This window comes from Carcharodon carcharias, chromosome 1, assembly GCF_017639515.1.
Source record: "Carcharodon carcharias isolate sCarCar2 chromosome 1, sCarCar2.pri, whole genome shotgun sequence".
Taxonomy (NCBI): Eukaryota; Metazoa; Chordata; class Chondrichthyes; order Lamniformes; family Lamnidae; genus Carcharodon; species Carcharodon carcharias.
In genome coordinates, this window is record NC_054467.1 from 201,828,489 (window position 1) to 201,850,921 (window position 22,433).

At 42.1% G+C, this 22,433-nt stretch overlaps 1 protein-coding gene across 1 annotated transcript in view; it reads right to left on the bottom strand.

Annotated features, from left to right (window-relative positions):
• Nucleotides 1-22,433, bottom strand: part of celf4 (CUGBP, Elav-like family member 4) — a 1,275,411-nt gene that overhangs the window by 116,248 nt on the left and 1,136,730 nt on the right. Inside the window, exons 7-8 of the mRNA XM_041191287.1 lie at nucleotides 14,033-14,180; nucleotides 5,396-5,545 (exon numbers count right to left, since the gene is read on the bottom strand). Coding sequence (XP_041047221.1) covers nucleotides 5,396-5,545; nucleotides 14,033-14,180 — 298 coding nt within the window. The remainder of the gene's footprint in view (nucleotides 1-5,395; nucleotides 5,546-14,032; nucleotides 14,181-22,433) is intronic.

Consider the following 22,433-nt stretch of genomic DNA (forward strand, 5'->3'; position numbering starts at 1 on the left):
GTTAGACTGCACCTGCAGTATTGTGCATAGTTTTGGTCTCCTTACCTAGGGGAAGATATATTTGCCATAGAGGGAGTGTGATGAAGGTTCACCAGACTGATCCCTGGGATGACAGGATTGTTCTGAGAAGAGAATGAGGCCTATATTCTCTAGATTTTAGAAGAATGAGTGGTAATCTCACTGAAGCATACAAAATTCTTACAGGTTTCGACAAGGTTGATGCAGAAATGTTGTTTCCCTAGGCTGGGAGATCTAGAACCAGGGGACACAATCTCAGAATAAGGGGCAGGCCATATAGAACTGAGATGAGAAGGAATTTCTTCAATTAGATGGTGGTGGATCTTTGGAATTCTCTAACCAGAGGGCTATAGGGGCTCAGACATTGAGTATGTTCGAGACAAAGATCGATAGATTTCTAGATATTAAAGATGTCAAGAGATATGAGGATAGTGTGAGAAAATGGTGTTGAGGTAGAAGTTCACTGATGACCTAGTTGAATGGTGGAGCAGGCTCAAGGGGCCGACTGGCCTACTCCTGCTCCTATTTCCTATGTTATTATTCCACGTCCAAACTGCGACCTTTCTTTGCTTCATCACCTTTCTCTTCTTCCTATAATCCAAAGGTCTATAATATTCAAGCTCGGTAGCACCTTATATTTACTTTCTGATTTATCTCATCTCTTTTACTTCTTTCAATCTTACTGATATCTTGGTCCATAGCCTAAACTTATTAATTAAAATTAAAATTCCACAAAAATTACAGCAGTAGCTTGAAATGTTAATCTTTGAATTTTGTGCAATTTATAATCCACTGTTCCAGGATTTGTATCATTTCTTTTTAAAATGTCTATCTGTCTTTTTAGCTGCTTTCAAATGAATAACAATTTGTCCCTCAAATTTTGTGACCGGAATTATGCTCCATATTCTATGTCTCCCAGTGATACCGGATGGCAATCTTTAAAGATTTTTTGTTAATGAATCAGTTCGTCGTCTTATCATTTTTGTTATTACTTGATAGCTTTTCCCTGCTTGCTCAGTAAGCCATAGCCAGCTAAAGGGGTGAACAAGCAGTCTGCTAGACAGCTTCTGCTATTAACGTATTCAACCCAGCAATAGGAAGTGCTTGTATTTTTTTACTTCAAGGGGAGAAGGTTAGATGCTCTCTTATTGGAGATGGTCATTTTCTGGCATCTGTGAATGTGTACACTGGCCCGCCAATTTACTTTGGAATGGTACTTTCCATATTTGTGCTTCTAATATGTTTTCCTTTTCCCTCAACCAAAGATTGCCCTCCCATGATTGACAGGATCTTCAACTGTGTCCATTCCAACTCCTGCACTTCTGTTCTTATCCCTTCCCCTCCCTCCCAGAATCACAATAGGGTTTTCTTTGTCCTCACCTTCCACTCCAACAGCCTCTACATTCAATACATCATCCTCTGACATTTTCACTGCCTCCAGCGAGATCCACCACCAAACACATCTTCCCTCCCCCTCTCCTTTCAGCATTCTGAAGGGACTGTTCCCTCCACAACACCCTGGTCCACTCCTTTAATATCCCCAACACACTTCTCATGAGCCCTTTCCATTGCAAGCACAGGAGATGCAACACCTGCTCTCTTACCTCCTTCCACTCACTATGCAGAGCCTCAAACATTCCTTCCAGGTGATTTACTTGCAAGCAATTTACTTGTACTTCTTTCAGCTAGTATTTAATGCTCACAATACAGTCTTCTCTAGAATAGGGAGACTAAATGCAGACTGGATGGCTGATTTGTGGAACATATCAGTCTGCAAGTGTGACCCCAAGCTTTTGATTATCTGTAATTTTAATTCTCCAATTTTCTCACACTCTGGCCTCTCTGTTCTTAGCCCCTTGCAGTGTTCAAATGAAACTCAATGTAAGCTCAAAGACCAGCATGCCATTTTTTGATTAGGCACTTGACAGCCTTCTGGACTCAACATAGAGTTCAACAATTTCAGATCATAACCTCTGCCCTCATTTTTTCAGATGGCAGCTCTTGGCTCTGATGCTGCTGTCTCCATTTAAACCTCTTCCACTCTCATCGTTTTGTTTTCTTGTCCATTAACATCTCCTTTTGCCTTGCACCATCATCTCTTTTATCATTTAATCATTGCTCTCTTCCACCCTATCACATGCCTTCTCCTTTGTTCTTTCCCCATCTCCCCCCTTTCCCTGCCTCCGTACTTGCTTAATGCCTGTAACATCTCTCACCTTCTCCAGTCCTGACAAAAAGAAACATTGGCCAGGATCTTTGGGTCAGTGAGTGGGGACGGCCACCTCGCCGACACGTAAAATGATGCGCGATGATGTCGGGCGTGCGTCCCGACGTCACCACGCGTCATTCAGGCCTTGAGTTCAGTGGGTGTGCACTGGAGTCAACTGCACGCCTGCCAAACTGTCAAAGTCCTATTAAGGCTGTTTAAATAATAATTAAACTAATTAACTGAGCTGCACATCCAACTTTAAGGTTGGCAGGCAGGCCAAGAGCCCAGGCGGCCTTCGCATTTATCATGAAACCTCATCCACAGGTGGGATGAGGCTTCATGGAGGTTTTTAAAGTTTAACAAAAATTTTTAATAAAATTCATTGACATGTCTCAGCTCATGTGACACTGTCACATGAGGGGACATGTCTTAAATTTTTTTTTTATTAACATTTTCAAAAATCAAACTAATCTCCCTGAGGCAGATTTCTGCATTCCTCCATGCGCATGTGTGAAAGAGCGCAGGCCCTGACTCAGCCTTCTCCCCCTGCCGACACAGGGAGCGCTCAGCGCTTCTGGGTGTGCGTCACGCTGGGCAGGCCTTAATTGGCCTGCCCACATAAAATGGCGGCGTGTAGCTGATCGTGGGCAGTGATTGGCTACGCGCCAGCCCGTGCCCGCTCTCGCTCCCATCCAAACCCCCCGACGGGGAAAAAATTCTCCCCATTAACTCTGTTTTTAGCTCTCTGACCTGCTGAGTAGTTCTAGCATCTTCTGTTTACCATTGTGAGAAAGCAACTTGAATCTTCCAGGTGCCTTTCTCTCCGACAGGATAAGAACTTATTATGTTGCGAATTATGAATATAAACCAGTGTAAGGCAAAATATGTTGACAAAACCATGAATTTGATTTCTTATTGGCGTTAAATTATTTCATAAACATGCTATTTAGAATGTATTTGCTGATTAAAATGCTGACCAAGGAGGAACAACCCTTATTGTCTAACATTTCCTTCATTATCCTATTATTTAATTGAGTGAGAGAAATAGCTTGGTGCCAAATTGGCCATAAATGTCAACAATTCCGTGCTATGAGCTTGCATTCATTAAGAACTGGTTTCAGGCTGCCCAAGCCCTTTTTATGGAAAACTGTAACCATTAGTAGAGATAGGAGACATTCCACTTCTCAATTTAGATGGGATTTGACACTAGGTTTTGGAGGGAAAGGGTAGTGTGCAAGCTGTCCCCTTACCCTGTGCACGACAAAGCAATTCCAAGATAGTGCCCACAATAACGTGCTATTAATATCACACTGTGATAACAGGCCTGAACTTCCTCAGGGTGGTATTCAGCGTCAGATTGCCACTCTGTGCCCAATTATTTACTTAAATTTTCTCAATCGTATTTTGCCCAACCTTCCAACTCTGGTTGGCTGAGGTCCAGGCAATGCAGTGCGACCCCAGAGCAATTGAAATTTAAGGGTCCTTGCTAGGCTATGGAGAAGGTAAGTGGATAGGATTTGAGGGGCTGGGGGGGATCGTAGATCGGGGTGATGGGAGGTCAGGGGGCAGAGGTCAGGGGAGCTGGAGTTTGGCAGGGGGGAGAGCAGGAGGTCAGGCCTCAGATCGGGTTGGGCTGGGCCTGGGGGGCAGTGGGGGAAGGGTCTCAGGCATGACAGAGGTTTTGGTCGAGCCTTGGGTTGGGTCAGGCCGGGGTTGGGTGTTGGGAGGAGGGTGTTGGTCCTTTGGTTGGTGGGGGGTAGTTTTGGGCCTTGGGTTGGATTAGGTCAGGACTGGGTGGGAAGTGAAAGTTGGACCTGGTGGCGGGGTGGGGCGGGGAGGGGGTGGTGGAGTCCTCATGGGGTGGGAGGAGTCCCATGAGGGGTGAGTAGTCGAGGAGTGGGGGGAGTCCCCTGGGGTTTGGGACATTGTGGGGGGAGTCCCGTGGGGGGTCAGTTACCTAGAAGTTAAAAGTGGTTTTAATCCTTCCAACTTTTTCTGGGTAACTATAGGTGTAACCAGTTGGAACCACCCGAAGTTTGAGATTGAAGTCACATTTTCAGATGGTTTTCAGTGCAGGGCAATTGCGCAGGGGAAGTTTACACTTCTGGGCAATTGCCATGCAAACCCTTACCTGGAAACTTCGAAGGTGGATTCCCCAACGCATCTTTGGGGTAACCCCCACAATACGACGCTGGGGTGCTCGGAAGTTATGGCCCATTGTTTTCCAAAATTAATGAAGGTGCTAAGACAAACAGTTGAAAGATGTTAGCCGTGATTCAGGGGTAGCATTCTTGCAGAGTTAGAAAGTTGTGGGTTCCAGTGCCACTTCAAAGCCTTGAGTATAAAACAGGCAATCTGGTCATCATGCCTATGGGACCTTGCTGTGCATAATTTGACTGCAACATTTTTGATATTGCAACAGTGACTACATTTCAAAAAATACTTAATTGGTTGTACAGTGCTTTAGGATGTGCTGAGGCTGTGAAAGGTGCCATATAAATACAAGTCCTTTTTTTTGGGTATGGAAAGTATATGTTGCAAATAATCAACAATTACATCATGAACTTCTGAAAGGAAAGACAGCTTAACATTTTATTTCGACATTGTTCGAATTTAATGGATCTGATGAAAAGCTCCTACTCTACACATTAATCTGGCCTTTCTCTTTCCATAAGCAGCTGGCCTTGTTGTGCATTTTTGCTGTTATTTTTGTTTTTGACCTCCAGTATGATCAACTTATTCATGACCAGGTCTGGTATGTTACAAAATGGTTAAATTGGTTCCATATTTAACCTGTACAAGATATAAATTCATATTTATTATGCAGCCATAACATGCCTTTTTTATGAACAGAATAAATTGATGTGCATCATGCTGTGCTAAAAAAGATTTATTAGGGATAGAAGTTGGTTGACCCCAAACACCTTAGAACCTCTCAGTGACAGTAAAGGAGCTGCTAAGAAGTAACTCTGGAAAATCGGAAGTATAGAGGCACAGAGGTTCATTCCAGCTAAGAATAAACAGCAAAATTCTCCCCACCCAACCACATGCCTGCAAAGCTGACACTGATTTTCAAAGCAGGCATTTTTTTCCCTCATGTGAGAATTAAGTTTTCACTCTGCATCTTCCATTCTGATTGCAAGGTAAATGAAGACTGCGGATGTATACCTGGGTAGGGGTGGATTCCATTAGCAAAGACGGCTTCTGCTGTTGGCTGTCCGTTAGCTTGCGGTGGGAGGCCGGTGAATCCATTTACTCCAATTGGAGAAGGAATGCTAGGCACAGCTGGTGCGGTGATACCAGGAGGCGTGCTTCCACCTGAAACACATACACAGCAAATCAGCCATCTCAAGCTTAAATTGGATCAGGCAGAAATATTTAACTTTTTCCATACCTGATTAGAATACACCTATCAGTACAGTCCTTTGCTCACAGGGAAATAGCAGCAGATACGAGTAGCTTGGTGTAAATAAGGATGCAGTGAAAATGTTTTCAAAAATTAGTTTCACTATAGTAGTTATAGAAATGATGCCACATGTTCCAAATTTTCTATGTAGGTTTCCCTGAGACATATGTAATGCCCAATATATCCAGGAGTACAGAAGACGTAAATAATCTTATACCCCAACTGGCTCGGTTGGTTTGTTTGTTCATGTTAACAGTCTCCAGGACAAGCCCACTGGAAGGTTTTTTTTTTGCAGCCCACCTAAGAGTTTCTTTTCCAATCCAGTCACTGGTTGAGTGACTTTTTGTAAGATTGGATAAGCAGCTCCTCCATAAAAATGTATGAAAATCAATAGCACATGTGTCAACTGTTAAAGCAGTTGCACAAGACGCTTACAGTATTTGCTCCACTAAACATCTTTTTAACTTGTTATTTTTTTCCCAGCATCATTCTCTGCATCATTGCCATGGCCAGGAATATGTAGCTGTACAGTTCACTGATTGACATCATCAAAGCGGCTCTGTATTTAGTTGCTTTGGGCAATGTGAAATGGTATACCTGTTTACCACTCCTTCCCCAGAAGCCCTCAAAACATTTTATGAACTGTACAAATATAAAGAAAAAAGTATAATCTGTTGCAAAGATCATATCATCCCAGTGTTTCAGGCACCATGGGATTGTTTTGTTTGTAGTCCTACATCATTGGGTCCACAAACTTAGATTTAACTCATTAAAAACGACAAATTCACAATAAAGCGACTCTGGGTAGTGGCTCTCATCCTTCTATTGGGAAAGGAGAACAAGTTTATATTCTATAAAATGAAAACAGGAAATGCTGGAAAAACGTTTCGTGACTTCTTCAGAGCTGAAGAGAAGTGAAAATGTGATGGAATTTATACTGTTTAGGTGGGGGTAGGTGATGGTTGTGATGCAGCAGGTAAAACAGGATAGAAGGTCAGCAATAGATGGGGTCTAAGGAGAGACTGACAAAGATGTCATGGACTTAAGACAAAGGTAGTGGTGAAGACTAAAGAAGGTGCTGGTAGTGGCATAAAGGTAAGAAAGCAGATTGTGTTAATAGCAGAACAAGGGTGATAAATATTGGTCTAGCCAGTGATGCCCACATCCCCTGAAAGAATAAAAAAACTCTATAGCACTTTACTTATTTTCATTTTTATTCACTCCTTCATTGTTTTATCCCCCTTTTTTATCCTTTTTCCGCAACCAGCCCCTCAAAACAGCCATCTGTCACTTGTTCCACATTGCTCTTTCCCAGAGCACTGATCCTTGTTCTGCTATTAACATTCTGCTTTCTTACCTCTATGCCATTATCAGCAACTTCTTTAGTACTCACCAATACCGTTAACATTCCCTTTGTCTTGTGTCCATGTCACCTTTGTCAGTCTCTACTTAGCCACCACCTATCACTGACCTTCTATCTTGCTTTACCTGCTCCACCACGCCTCCCCAAAACAGTATAAATTCCATCACATTTCCACTTCTCTTTAGCTCTGAAGAAGAGCCATGTGGACTCAAAACGTTAACTCTGTTTCTCTCTCCACAGATGCTGCCAGACCTGCTGAGTTCTTCCAGCATTTTCTGTTTTTATTTCATATTTGTAGCATCTGCAGTATTTTGCTTTTATTTAAATTTAAATTCTATTATGTGAATATTGTCTTGTGCTATGACAAAGTTAAATTTACTCAGTCACATATTATGCTGTATATTTCTGTTGAATTTTGGAGTTAGGAAAGGCCAGATATGAAGGAACAAATAATGTGGGGTGGATCTTCACTTTGTATGGTAGTGTAAAATGGTTAATAGGGAATTGTCAGCCAATTAAAACAACGCTCCTAATTTTAATTTCTATTGACTTCATCTATGAGTATATTAATGCTGTTCACCTATTTCCAGGAGTTCAGTAAGCCTCTCCATTTGAAATGTCAAGCTAGGTTATGCTCATTACTACCCATTTTGGATAGTATTGTGGAGGGTAAAGGAAGGAACTCAACTGGCTTTTACCACTCCTAACATTCTTCTTTGGAAGTGATGGCAGATGCTGAGCATTCCTGCCCATATTTTGGAATGTTAATAGGATGTCAATAAAGGAAAGCATATCCTCTGATGTAGCTTCTCTCATTCATGCCTCAGCAAAACTGGTCATCGCACTCTGGCATCCACATTGTTAAGGAGACAGAGGATGATCAATAGCACACAGCCAGTGTGCACCAATCAGGGTGACCAGCCATCCCTTATTTTAACAGATCGTCCCGTATATGAGTCCACCATCCTGTGTCCCAGGCTGCATGATGCCAGGACACTGTTTGTCCTGTAATTCGGACCTTTAAGTTTTGTGCACGTGCAGTACTTGCTCTCCTCATATTTGCGTTCTGTAACAGCTCCAGCAGACCCCTGCACCCTTCCCACCCAGCTCCTACAACCCTGGCAGTACCACCCCCCCCCACACACCCCGCTCGTAAGGACACCATTCGTCCTTTAATTTTCTCTGCAAGAGTTGGTCACATTGGCTATGATATAAAGCTTTTTTCTTTCGTTGCCTAGTAGCAATTAACTATGGTCAGTTGGTGCAAGTGTCCAGGCTTTGGCAGTGACATTCCTTCACCTTTGTCCAAAAGAGTTGGTGGGCTCCCTGACACTGCCAGAAATCCCACCGAAAGACTGCGCATCAGCATTTGAATTAACTGACTCAGGAAAATCCACCTGGAATGGCATTGGGAGTCTCAGGGTTCTAAGCCCACCTCACTGCAATGCAATTACTGCCAGCAAGGACAAGTTGCTGGTGTTTATTTCCCAAAAATGAAAATGCTGGAAACCATTATCAGGTCAGTCATCATCTGGAGAGGGAATGAATAGGTTAACATTATAGGTGAAGAACCTTCAAAACAGACTGACTTGCTGAGTGTTTCCAGCATCTGCGGGTTTCTGTTATTTTTCCGTTGACCCGAAATGCTGAATAGATTTGGGAATTGTTTCTGATAATTGTAAAAATATTCCAATTTGTTCAGGGAAAAAAAAGATCCACTATTTAAGGATCATCAGGTGTGCTACCTTTTACCCAGTACCAGGAACCAAACCAATGCGTCAAAAGTCAGAAATTAAGATCTTGCATAACCTCCCTTTGTCTCCGAATTATCTCAATCAATATTGCTGAAACCAGTGCACTGGGCTGAACGATTGTGACTTTCATTCACGAGGGAACAATGTATTAATGTTCTTGGAAGTAAATCATTGAGAGTGCTATTGTTTTCTATGATTTCTGCCATTCTAAAAACAGATGGCCTGAAACATTCTCAAGTGCCATAATCAATAAGTTGTGCTCAAATTTACACCAATCTTACTGTTAATAATTTACACTGAAATTTTCTCAGAACTTTACTAGCATATGCTGGAACGTAGAGACCAGTGTAAAGTAGACATTAGTATAAACAGTTAGGGCCTTTGAAAAGTACAACTTATGCCATAGTTCTTAGTTAAGCAAGAAAATACAATTTCTCTAGCCATCAACCATGCCCATTAGGCATAGCATGTTTAATCATGCAACCATGTAAATTTTAAAATTTTGAATGTGGTTCATACTGACAAAGGCATGGATGAGGGATTCAGACGGGCTGAGATAGGCAATATTATGTAGGTGGTCTTTGAGGTGAAAAAGCTGTGGGGTTAGAAGCTCAACTCAGGCCTAATGAAATGTGGAAGTTGAAAAGAGTTTAACCTGAGACAGTGGCTGAGAGGGGGATGAAATTGGTGGCTAGTACAATTGTTTGTAGCAGACCCTCAGTATAGCTGAAAAAATTACAACTTATCCAAGACTGAATGCTGGACAAGCAGACTAAATCACAGGGTGTGGAAAGGTGGAGAGCTGGGTGTCATCAGCACACACATTGATTGGGTACATGTTTGTGGATGATGCCACAAAGGGTCAAAATGTAGATAATGAAGAGGAGTGGGTGGAGGAGGAGGAAGACTCCAATATAATGACGTAAAAGCAGGAAAATCATAATGGGAGATGCTTTGGTTACAACTGAACAGGTAGGAAGTGTGACCAAAGGCAGCCAGTCTGATAGAGCCAGAAAATGAAGGTAGAGACATAGAAAGCAAAAGGTGTGATCAACAGCGTCAAAAGCTGTTGCGAGGTCAAGCAGTGCCATAGTGCTGTTAAGAAGGGAGTTCCAGGATTTTGATTCAGCGATAGTGAAGGAACAGCAATATAGTTCCAAGTCAGGATGGTATGTGGTTTCGAAGGGATCTTGCAGGTGAAGGTGTTCCCATGCATCCGCTGCCCTTGTCATTCTAGTTGGTAGATGTTGTGGGTTTGGAAGGTGCTTTCAAAGGAGTCTTGTTAATTTGTTGCAGTGCATCTTGTGGATGGTACATACTGCTGCTACTGTGCAACAGTGGTGGAGGGAGTGAATGTTTGTGGCTGGGATGCCCATCAAGCCGGCTTTGTCCTGGATGGTTTCTAGAGTATTGTGAGAACTGCACTCATCCAGGCAAGTGGGGAGTACTCCATCACACTCCTTGTGCCTTGTATATGGTAGACAGGCTTTGGGGAGTCAGGAGGTGAGGTACATGCTGCTGAATACCCAGGCTCTCAACTCCTCCTGTGGCTGCATTATTTATATGGCCGGTCCAGTTTAATTTCTGGTCAATGGTAACCCCCAGGATGTGGATAGTGGGGGATTCGGTGATGGTAATGCCATTGAATGTCAAGGGGAGATGGTTGGATTCTATCTTGTTGGAGATGGTCATTGCCTGGCATTTGTGTGGCATGAATGTTACTTGCCACTTACCAGCCTAAGCCTGAACGTTGTCCAAGCTTTGCTGCATTTGGACATGGACTGCTTTAGTATCTGAGGATTCGTAAATGGTGCTGAACATTGTGCAATCATCTGATCTTATGATGGTGAGAAGGTCATTGATGAAACAGCTGAAGATGGTTGGACCTAGGACACTATCCTGAGGAACTCCTGCAGTGATGTCCAGGTACTCAAACGATTTACCTCCAACAACCATCTTCCATTGTGCTAGGTATGACTCCAATCAATGGAATTTTCCCCCTGAATCCCATTGACTCCAGTTTTGCTGGGACTCCTTGATGCCACACTTGGTCAAATGCTATCTTGATGTCAAGGATAGTCACTCTCACTTCACCAGGGGCAGAAACCTAACTCCAGGGATTCAAACAAGAAGTTGCTGGAAAGATGTGAACAAATTTTGGGGGAACTAACATGTTAAAGGGAGAGAGAGTCGCACAGGTTTAATGGTAGTGCAGGGAAGAGCCTGAGAGAAAACTTGGCTCAATGAGCAAAGGGACAGGCAGGAAATAGCAGATTTGCCTGAACAGATACTCATGGTGACAAAGAAGACCATGAGGTTCTTGCAATTGTCATAGGTGGTGAAGGTGGCACAGGACACAATTTAAGAAGATGGTTGATAGTGGAAAAATGTAGCTGGAGGTTACTTTTATGCCCCAAGTTGATATAGCAGAGGCAGGCCCAATAGTACGTCATTCAGTCCAGTTAGCTATGTTGATGAATGGCTATGCCAGGGGAAGGTATAGAAGGAAGTGGGACTGGAAGACAAGAGGGTATATGAATGGTGGGAGATCAAAGACAGCTATCAGGCATGGCTTTGTGAGTGATCAAGCCTGTAAAAACAAACTATCTGCATTGAAGTATTACTCCTCCTTCGGACTTCCTAAAACACTTCACGGCCAATGAATTTCAAACATAGCCATTGTTATAATGTAGGCAAGTGGAAGTAGAGATGCCATGGGAGACTGCAAGGTCAAAGGAGGTGACCTTGAACAGTTTATATGAAGAGAGGCTTAAGGATAAAGGAGGGGAATTAATTCAGCAGAGGAAAGGCAAAGGTAACCAAAATAGAATCACAGAATCACACAGTGCAGAAGAGGCCCTTCGGCCCATTGTGTCTGCACCGACGCGTGTGAGATTAAGATTGTTGGAAACAAGGAGTTGCTCAGACCCGAGGTTAACAAAGGAAAGGTCGGAAAATATCTTACAGAAAAACTCAGGTTGAAGCTTGGTAGGTTAAAAGTAAATATTCTTAAAAATTTGACCTACAAAGATAATTGCCCTACTTGAAGAGAAGCTTGCTAATGACTAAGGAGGCTTCCAAGTTGTCACTTACATTATTTAAATGCCTCCAAACTAGTACTTATTTTTGCTTCCATTCTGTCTGCACCTTTACAGCATGCATGAGTCTTAATTATCACAAAATGTGCTCTGTGCTTAACGCAATCATAGTTGATGCCAACTCGTCTGTAGTCAAAAGGACTTTAATAACATCCTGCGTGAAGCCAAGAATGATTGTGTCTCTGAAATGAGTTGCTTTCCAACTGACTGACAGAGTGCTCAATTAGCAGATGGTTAAAGAAAAATTTGGCAAAAGTTCAATGCACTGCAAATAACAAAAAGTCTCAGATTCTTTAGCATCCAATCTTTCTCTCAGGCAGAGTCACAACTTACCTTGAATATGTTAAAGAATTAATTGCATTCAGGTTTTGCTTTTTGTACCAGATGTTTTATTGCTTGGCCTCCATCTTGGCTTTTGTTGTAGTGCAGTTGCATGGGCACTGGCAGCCCTCATTCAAGTGACCATTCATTCTTCATGCGTTAGCAGTGTTCGTTGGCTATTTGATCCTTGAGTGTGTCACACTGTTCTCACCTGCTGTCTGCATTCGTTAAACACAATTCTCTGAATTGGAATCCTAGCTGATTTGTCCCCTTCCCAGTTCAAGGGTTCCAAGGTCACCTATAGCATGCCAAATGCTGCTTCAGCTAAGATCAGCTAGCTCAATACCAGCAGGGGAACTGTACCTTTTTGAATGACATGACTCAGTAGCATATCCAGCAATGCACTTACCCACTGTCATCAGAAGAGCTAGTATTAGTTTTTGTTTCCCAATAATTTTGTGAAATAATGTCAGATTATTGATTTCTGTCATACAGTGCAATTTGCGTTTGTAGTGCAATAAAGCAGCATTTTCCCCTATGGGTTTCTATAAAAGAAAATTGGAAATAATCCTCAAACAACTCCAAGACTAACTTAGTCTTCTTCAAATTGCATTTATACTTCAGGATGTTGTGAGGTAAAGATCACTGTAATAAATACAAAAATACAAAAAATCAAGAGAGCATTGCCTTCACAATAGATCTTTATCTATTAGTCATCAAGATGGGAAAAGTGGGGGAGGGGAGAAGGGGTACCTGAAGAGATGGATATTGGTAAAGGTGCTTGATAATCTGTGGGTAGTGGGAAGCAAACTCTTGCAGCAATGGCCCAATATAAATCTGTAGCATTGTGAAGAAGAAAGAGATGTGGGGCTCCTGCATCTGTCTCTGTTTAAGTGCCACTCAGCATTCATGCATCAGCTGAAAAATGCGATTACCACCAACCTATCTCCCAACTAAACAAACTACTTTATACTGCGGGCACCAATGTTCAGACAATGTAGAAACCTTGATTTTACATGATAACTACTTATTTACATTGACTTCAGAAGAGATATAAAACTGGCTGCTGGTTCCACATCGCCAATTTTAATACTATTTCCCAAAGACAAGATCTAATGTAATGTCCATGGAAAATGATTCTTATGGAATAATTTGCACTTATATGTAGAAACCAAGGAATGTATGCTGAAGTGATTCATCCTACAGTTCTACACCTTATACTTCTGCTCAATAAATTTCCTGATGACATGGGTGAGATTGCTAACCCTCTGGAGAAATCAACAAAAAATTTCATGTTACATTCTTCTTGGAAGGGGCTTTAGCTTGATGCTTTCAATATCTGCAGCTTTGTTGTAACACCAATTATGACATACGCTATAAAATGTATTCTTTATTCCTTACATTGATCTCTGGGCTGTGCTGAGTTAGTCGATTTCAGCAAGGCTGGTTTGGGTTTGCCATAGATTGGCTTTAGTACATCAAAGGCTTAGGAGGGAATAACTCTGCCAGAGGGAACTGCTCATGTTCAATATTCGATAATATGCTCCTGGAAAAATGCATGCCACTAGCTCTCGGGTGAGGACAGGTTTGGACTTAGCTGGGAAGACTGGACTTAGTTGTAAGGACCTTCATTGCCTGATGATACTGCCCAGGCAAACAGTTCAAAAACTTAACTTGGATACAGTACCCCGCAGCGGACTGCTGCCTCCTCTGAAACTGCATCCCAACGTAAGTAAAATCTTTCAGAAAAGGAGAACAACATTACAGTATATATAAAGATTTGTCCATTTGTGGCTACTGACATTCTTTGAACAACATGGTAGGAGACTGATTCTTATCAAGTGATAATATTGCAAGACATACCTGATGTTGGTGTCATGGGTGTAGCTGCCAGTCCATTCATATTCAAGGCTGCCATCTGCTGCATCTGTGCTGCTGCGAACGCTGCCATCGGGTTCAGGTAACCTCCCTGGGCAACTGATGCCATTATTGTTGCTTGCTGCTGCATCAACTATTAAAGATAAATAAAATTTATTCTATTTTTTCTTTTGTTTTACTTTTATGAAACACTCCAGTTATAAGGAAAACGCAAGTGTATTTTGGCCATGCCATTATGGTGTGTTTGTTAATTCCTAAAGGTTGTTTTTGCAAAAAAAAATTATCAACCTTAAAGCCTCACTACTTTATCAGCACTATTTTGACACAATGAGGCTTGAATTCTACAACACCTAGAAATGAACACAAAATAACCAGTGCAATAGCCTCGCACACCAAAAGCCAAGACCTGAGTGCATCCTAAGTTTGTACTTGGGCCTCAATGGAATGTGGTTGCCAAGAGGAACTGGGCTCTGTCAGCTTATATGTTAAATCAGTATGCTGGGAAGTCAAGGGAGAGGGGATAGGAAATGGGAATTAGGTGAGCATGGGCCAAAGGTAGCCTGTGGAAATAATATGGAGGCAGGAGGTCCATTTCATTTATCTTCTACTATCTTGGTAGTCGCATGATACACTAATGGAATTGACTAATCATAGCAACCAATCTCTATCAATTAGTCTATAACATACTCAAAAATGAAGCAAGGGAAGCTCCCAGTGTGAAAAGCTTTGAGAACCATAATTTCAAAGCCATCTGTTTCTCTCAAATTTGCTATACTTATCATATTTCATGTCTCAAATATCATATTCCAAAATATTTGTTTCTGAAAGAAGTCTAATGATTTTAGAACCTGATAAACAGCAATCATATCAACTCTCAACATTCAAAATTTACATAATCAGTTCTCATAATCCATTGCCTCCACCCTCTCAATCATTCTGGTTGCTCCCTTCTGTATCCTCCCAATAGCTGAAATATCCTTTTTGTATTATGGTGACCAAAACTGCACATAATATTCTAAGCGTGGTCACATCAGTGATTTATAAAGCAGCAGAATTACCTCACTATTAAAACTCAGTATTGGCCTTTTAGCTTTTGATTTCTTTACTCACTGCTAATGAGTATTGGTAGCTTCAATTTGCTGTCAGGCAGGAGCCCAGATATGTTTCATTTTCCATACACATTATTTTCTATCCAATTAAATAATATTCTCTTCCTGAATGTTTTGTCTCCATGTGAAATAGCTTACACTTTTTTACACTGGAATTTCATCTGCCATTTGTCTGCCTAATTTCAAAGTATTTTCAAATTTAATCCAATGTCATTTAACATGTTCAGCATTGTAGATATTTACTTTCATTATCTTTGTACTTGGTGCAAATGTAACCACTGTGCTTGTGACCTTCTAGCTCCAGGTCATTTATGCAGAGGTTCCGTAACAAAGATCCCAATTATGACCCTGTGAAACCCCACTAGTGCCATTTTCCAAGATGGTGACTTCCCAGTACCATCACTCTCTGGGTTCTACTGATCAGCCAACTGCATAACCATTGTAGGATATTTCCTTTGAATTCCACTTCCTTTACATTTAGTACCAAACTTTCCAGAAGAATTGTGCCAAAGGCCTTAGTGAAATCCAAATATACAACATGCACTGCCTTACTTCATCACACCCCTTTATCACACACTCAAAGATTTATTTACCTTAAATTTGGACAACTGTTCAGCAAGCATGCTGATAGTAATGTAAGTGGTGTCACAACTTGCCCTTGAAACACCTTCAAGTTCCCTTGCATAGATCACATAAGTTACTGGTCTCTTCCAGTGTAAAAGCCGAGGTTAAAAACTAATTTAATACTTTTGCAGTCTGTCCAGCAACAACAACAGTAACGTGTATTTATAAAGTGCCATTAAAGTAATAAAATGTCCCAAAGTGTGTTTCACAGAGGCATTATAAAACAAAGTATGATACCGAACCACAAAAGGAAAAATTAGGGTGGGTGCCCAAAATCTTGGTCAATGAAGTATGTCTTAAAGGAAGAAACAAGGCAGAGAGGCGTTGAGGTTTAGGGAGGGTATTCCAGAGCTTAAGGCCTAGGCAGCTGAAGGCACGGCCACAAATTGTTTGCGATTAAGGTCAGGGATGCTCATGAGTCCAGAATTAGAGGAGTACAGATATGTTGGAGGGTTGTGGGGCTGGAGGAGATTACAGAGATAGGGAGGGTAAGGCCATGGAGGGATTTGAAAATAAGGGTGAGATGCTTTTTAACCAGAGAGTGGTGTAGGTCAGCAAACACAGGGGTGATAAATGAATGGTGCATGTGTATCAGAATTCTGGATGATCTCAAGTTTGTAGAGTATGGAATGTGAGAGGCTGGCCAGGTTGGCATAGCCAAGCCTGGAGGTAACAAAGACGTGGATGAGGGTTTCAGCAGCAGAAAAGCCGAGGCGGGGTGGACAATGTTTCGGAGGTAGAAATATGCACTCTTCGTGATGGCGCAGTTATGTGGCTAAATGCACATCTTGGGGCCAAATATGACACTGAGGTTGTGAACAGATTGGTTCAGCCTCAGACAGTCTATATGAAGTTTATCATGCCCTCATATGATCAGTGGGCTCACTCCTTTCCTCATTCTTCTTTTTCTCTTAATATAGCTTAAATACCTTTGATTACTTTGCACTGGAAATGTTTTCTTATTATCCAGGTAATAAAATGTTTAATTTTTAATATACTAGTGTCCAGGCATTTTTCTTTCACACATTGGTAATAAATAATATTGGAGGAAATATTAACATTTTAACATATTGTCCTAGATCACTGTGTAATCCTATAGCATGACAAACTACTTTAGATTGACAGAATCATACCTTGATATAGATGAATCTATTAAACTATATTGTACTATGTTTATCACATCAACACACACACAAGCTGAAGGTTCTGTTGAATTAGACAAATCTGTTGTACTGCAGGATATCTAAATGGTATAAATGAAAATGCTACACTGCAGAATTTTATATTGATCTAAAATAGTAGTTATACTGTAGGATATTTATATTGATCTAGATCAGTACGTTAGACTTGACCTGTTGATCTACTGTCAGGTATTATATTGATCTTGAAAAGCTTGCTGCACTACATGATAACACATCAATCTACCACAAAATGCTATGTAGCAGAATATTGTATTGATCTAGAATAGCATGTTATACTGCAGGATGCAATATCGCTCTAGAATATGCCACACAGTCTGATCTTATATTGACTTACGACTGTAGATGCACTACAAGATAAGGTATGAGGTTGATTGCCAACAGTACGTTATACGGAAGGATGTTTTATTGGTCCTGGGTAGCAAGGTATAATGCAGCATATTATATTGATGTAAAACAACATGAAGTACTTCAAATCTTATTGATCGAGAATATGTTCTATTGCCCTATAATCACACATTCAGATTTTCTGTAGTATTCATAGAAGTTAACCATTTATATAAGTTACACTGATATAAGTTGTATTTAAATAGTGCATAAATTGTCCTCAAAACACCCAAAGCGCTTCACAATCAATAAAATACTTTTGAAGTATAGTCACTGCTATAATGTAGGGCAAATCTATAAATAATTTTTAGCAAACAAAATGTTCATAAAAATGAATTCTTTTGAATTATTAAATAAGGAAATATGCAGTAGTCAAGTAGTTAAGCAGAGCACTAGTCGATGATACATATTACTATTAGAAATCAATGTCAAGAGGAAATTGGAAGCATGACAAAACTGTAAGAAGTTACCTATCAGTTCTAGTTACACTCAGGCCACTGGATGAAGGATGAAACATTAAGCAGAAATGAAATTCACCTTTTGAGGTAGGGTGTGAAATGGGAAATTTGGGCCAACATTGAGAACTAACATTGTTTATCCTACTGGGCTTCACAAAGTCATAAGACGATATGAATAACATGGAGTGCATGGAGACAAGCAGTCTGGAAAAAGCGGAGGACAAAAGAAATGACCAGATGGCATTGTGATTGGAATGTACTAAGTTTGCATTTGCCTCTTGTCCTACTGTTATGGTTTAATGTGAAGTAGTTTTCAAAATGTATCTTTTCTATACAATTTATTATCTGGGAGACCTTTATGAGATCCTTGCTTTGTTGCCTTCTTTCAAGTTTGAAAATTACAATTTTTTCCAGTTTTTCCTCCTAACTCTTCCCCTTTATACCTATCTGTATTGGCTGTTTGTATTAAGTTATGTCAGCCACTATTACATCAAGTCTTTCTAAGTCATTGTTTGATCCTCGTTAGATTCAAACAAGATCACTGAAACAGGTTATCTACTTATTCATCTCAATGCTGTGTGAAAATTGGTTAATAACTTTAATTGTACAACTTTTTTATTTTCTCTTCTCTAGTGGACACTTTCAGAACTTCCTGATGGAAGTTCACAGAGCTGAAACGTTGGGTGAAGTTTTCCGTTCTAGAGACTCTAAGTGTGGTGGTGGGCAGAGCTCACGGTGTGTTTCCCGCTGGGTGGTGGGGCAGGAAACCACGCCTCATTTCATACTCAGAAGCAAATTAATTATGCATTGGCAAGGAGCTCTCCGAATCGCATGGCAGGGCAGGCACTGATTTATCCACCCTGCTGTTCCCTAATAGGGTCGAAGGTCCGGGCATCACATTTAAATGCTACCCGAACCCACACATTTCTCTCAGTAGGCCAGCTGTGTGAAGAAAATTCTTGATATGGCTCTACCAAAGAAAAAAGCTGCTCCCAGTTTCTGCAATGATTCCCTTGAGACCCTCGTCCGAGGAGTCCGCCAGCACTGGCTGTCCTCTACCTGAGGGATGGCTCCAGGGGACCAACCAACCTCACCTCGCCAGCCTGGGAGGCGGTTGCAAGCGAGGTCAGCTCGTCGGGCACCTGCCTGAGAAACGCCACCAGTGCAGGAAGAGGATGAACGATCTCACCCAATCTTTAGCTTCTTGCAATCTCACACTCTCATAATGGCATCATGCACTCAAAGGGTTACACTGCTCAGGGATCTCACACAATATTAGCATGGGACACATCAGCATTGATTGTCTCATGGACACTTTAACATCACCTGCATCTCATCTATCATGCTGCACAACCTCCATCCTCAGCCCCTACTGGGGAGAGCCCAGCACACACAGCAGGCATGCATGCTTCCTAACCTCTCTTCCATCTCTTCTCATCATGTTCCATTCCATTTACCTTCAAGCTCACCCACAACCGAAGGGTGATATCCCAGATGGGAAGGCAGACGTCCAAGAGTGTCCCTGTTTGAGGAGGATGCCGCTGCGCTGGCAGGCAAAGACAAAGATTGCTCCAGCAAGCCAGTATGAATGAGCCCTCCATGAGTTGATCACACCCTGATAATCACAGTGCTATGATGTGGCAGATGGTGCTTGGCAGATGGACAATATCCACGAGGGAAGCTTGGTTGCGCTATCACGATGGTTTTGCAATTTGTATTTATTACAAGATGTCTGCACAGTATTCAGAGTTATAAGTCCACCAAGAACTTCAGAGCTTTTAAAAATTAAATTAAAATATTTATTAACAAAATAAAAGATGTCAAGTACATACATAGGACTACAATTACTACTATGATAACTCCTTAAATTCCTAATTAACCTGACTCCCAGTTACACACCCTTTAAGGCAATGGTCCAAAAATAGATTTTAGGTTTAAAACAAACTCAGCAAGTTAACACAATACCCTGGACGTTGAAATTCCAAATGGTTTTTCTGCAGCTTCAGTTTAGTTAGACAGCAGACTTATGCACAAATGCTGGAGGCTTCATTAAGGCTATTTCACACACTCTTGTTAGATCTTAAATGGTCTTCTAACACATAGCCTTTCATTCTCCTTTACATATATTTCTCTCTTTTTAATATGTAAATTCTATTGTTCCATATATCTTTGAAACTATATCTTCCTCATAACATAAAAACTTTCATGGGGCCAATATTGCCAGTAACCTTTGAGAAATATAAATGCAGTCTTTAGCCTTGCTTAACTGGCTAGTTGTAAACCAACTAAGATCCTTTTGAAATCCAAATATCCCTTCATTTACCTAAAAATGCAAATTCCCTTCAAACCTTACATGCTAAGCCAGCACCCATGTTTACTCATTAGCATGTCAAGCACCTGGCTTCTTTTAATGATTTAAAACGTACAGTCTGCTTGACTACAAAATGTAATTAAATCACTTACAGACCCAACTATACTTAGCCCATAAATCTACTTCACAATAAACCAAAACAAATTATGAAAAAATATGTTAATTTCATGGCGACATGCAATGTTGTATTCTGCCCATTTAGGAATCTATCTTCTCTCTCTCTTACAGGCACCAACTGGCCCAGGCAGAGCTCCAGCTAATCATAAGCATCAGCCCCCAGGCCACCTCTGAGGAGGTTGCTGAGGATGCAGCAGATGAAGAACCAACAATGCATTCACCCCCACCCTCCAGCCCCACAGAGACACACCCCGGTGGGTCATAGATCTGGATTAGGCTCAGGGTCATATTTTGGGGAACACCTCACTGATACGTCTCTGCAGCAGTCGTAGGCAGTTACAGTCCCGATCTCTAGCACTCAGAGGACGGTTGGAGATCAGACACCCGCTGAATTTGAGTCAGCTGATGATGCTCTGCAAGCGGCCATCTCTAAAGGTGCCATGGCAGGTGGCGGAAAATCAGGGAGAGTTGCAAGAGGCAGCCAACAGATTAGAGTGAAGGATGGAGGAGTCTGCCCGTGTTCTGTCTGATGTCGTGGCTCTGACGTGAGCACCTCAAGATCTTTATGGGAAGGCTGGTGGCCAACCTAGAGTCCTTTGTCCAGCAGATCCTGCTGGATTTGTGCTCAGACCTACACTGCATCGCTATAGGCATTGGTGGGGTCCATCACTTCAGCAATGACTGGATGCCCTTTGGCCTGGTATCCATGCCAGCTGGAGAAAGCACATTAGAGGCTTTCATTGATGATCTGGCAGATACGCAGCAGCTGTGCTTCCTTAGCAGTTGACTGCATTTTCCATTCTCATATACCCCTCTGTTAATGCTCAAATGGAGTGACTCTATTGTGATGCCAATGACTCCTGCAGTCTCTCGTTAAAGTGCACCAAAAGACAATGGCTCCAACTGTACCTTCTCAAAGAAGTCTTCCTCTATTTTCTCAGCTCTGACTCTATTTCAGAACTGTGACTCTAAATAGTTTGAGGATGCCGTCTGAAAGATCCCCTAAGTCTAGCATGTGCTCCTCCTACACTACCCCAGACCCTTCCTGTGCAGATTCTTTCCCAGTTTCATGTTTAAACTGTGCAATAACTTTGGGGTTTCAAGATGGCGGTGCTGCATTTCTATTTCAAGACCGGCTTTGACTCTCCCCCTGTCAGTCCTCCCCCTCCAATCTTCCTGGAACCTCACAATGTGCAGGGAGACTTCCCTCAGGTTATTCTCCAGCCTCCCGCAGTAACCCTTGATCCCATTGTCATTGTGGTGGTCATTCCAGCCCTCCCTGCTGAACCCATCACTGTTTATGTCCCCATGTCCAATATGGACCTCACCCTTACCCATCTCGAGGTTGTGTGCATACAGAGGAGGATCACCCAGGAGAGCTTTATTACCTTTTCCCAATTTACAGGCTGCAGATACCTCCCCTAACCATGACCATCCTATCTGCAGCCCAGTACCGGGCCAGACAACCCCATCACCACTGACCGTAGGGCAATGACCATGTGCTGCACACCAAACTGAGCCTTATCCTAGTTGAGCACACAGGCCTTGCCCCTCCCTGGAGTGGGTCTATGCCATGCATAGCCCTGTAGCATGATCCACAAGCCTCAAGACTGTCTCCAATCTCTCACCCTGACTATGAGGTCCATAAAGCCCCAGAACTGCCTTTAATCTCTCACTCGACCTCTTCGCTGCAGGACAGGGACTATTACTTTCAGTGAGCTCTCCCATACCATCATGACTGATCACAACACAGCCTCCCTTCCCTCCACCACCTGCGGCCCCCCATTAGTCTCTGTGCAACTCATCCCTCCTGTGTTACACTAACACAACGCCCACCCCCTCCTATTCTGGGCTCTGCCTGCATCCCCTTCCATTAATACAGTTCAATTCCCGTCCACCCACTTCTGTGTTTGCATTCTAGTCTTCCATGTTGGGGCCCAGCTTCCCCACCTTCTACCTACCCTCTGCCTACCATCGCCCCACCCCCTCACACGCCCCCACTCCAGCCCCACCATACTCCATTGTCTCTCATGTCTCCTTCATCCTTCCTCCTGCCCAGTTGCAATGCTGGTCTCTGCTTCAGAGTGCAGCCATGCCTGAGATCCACAGCACACACTTGAG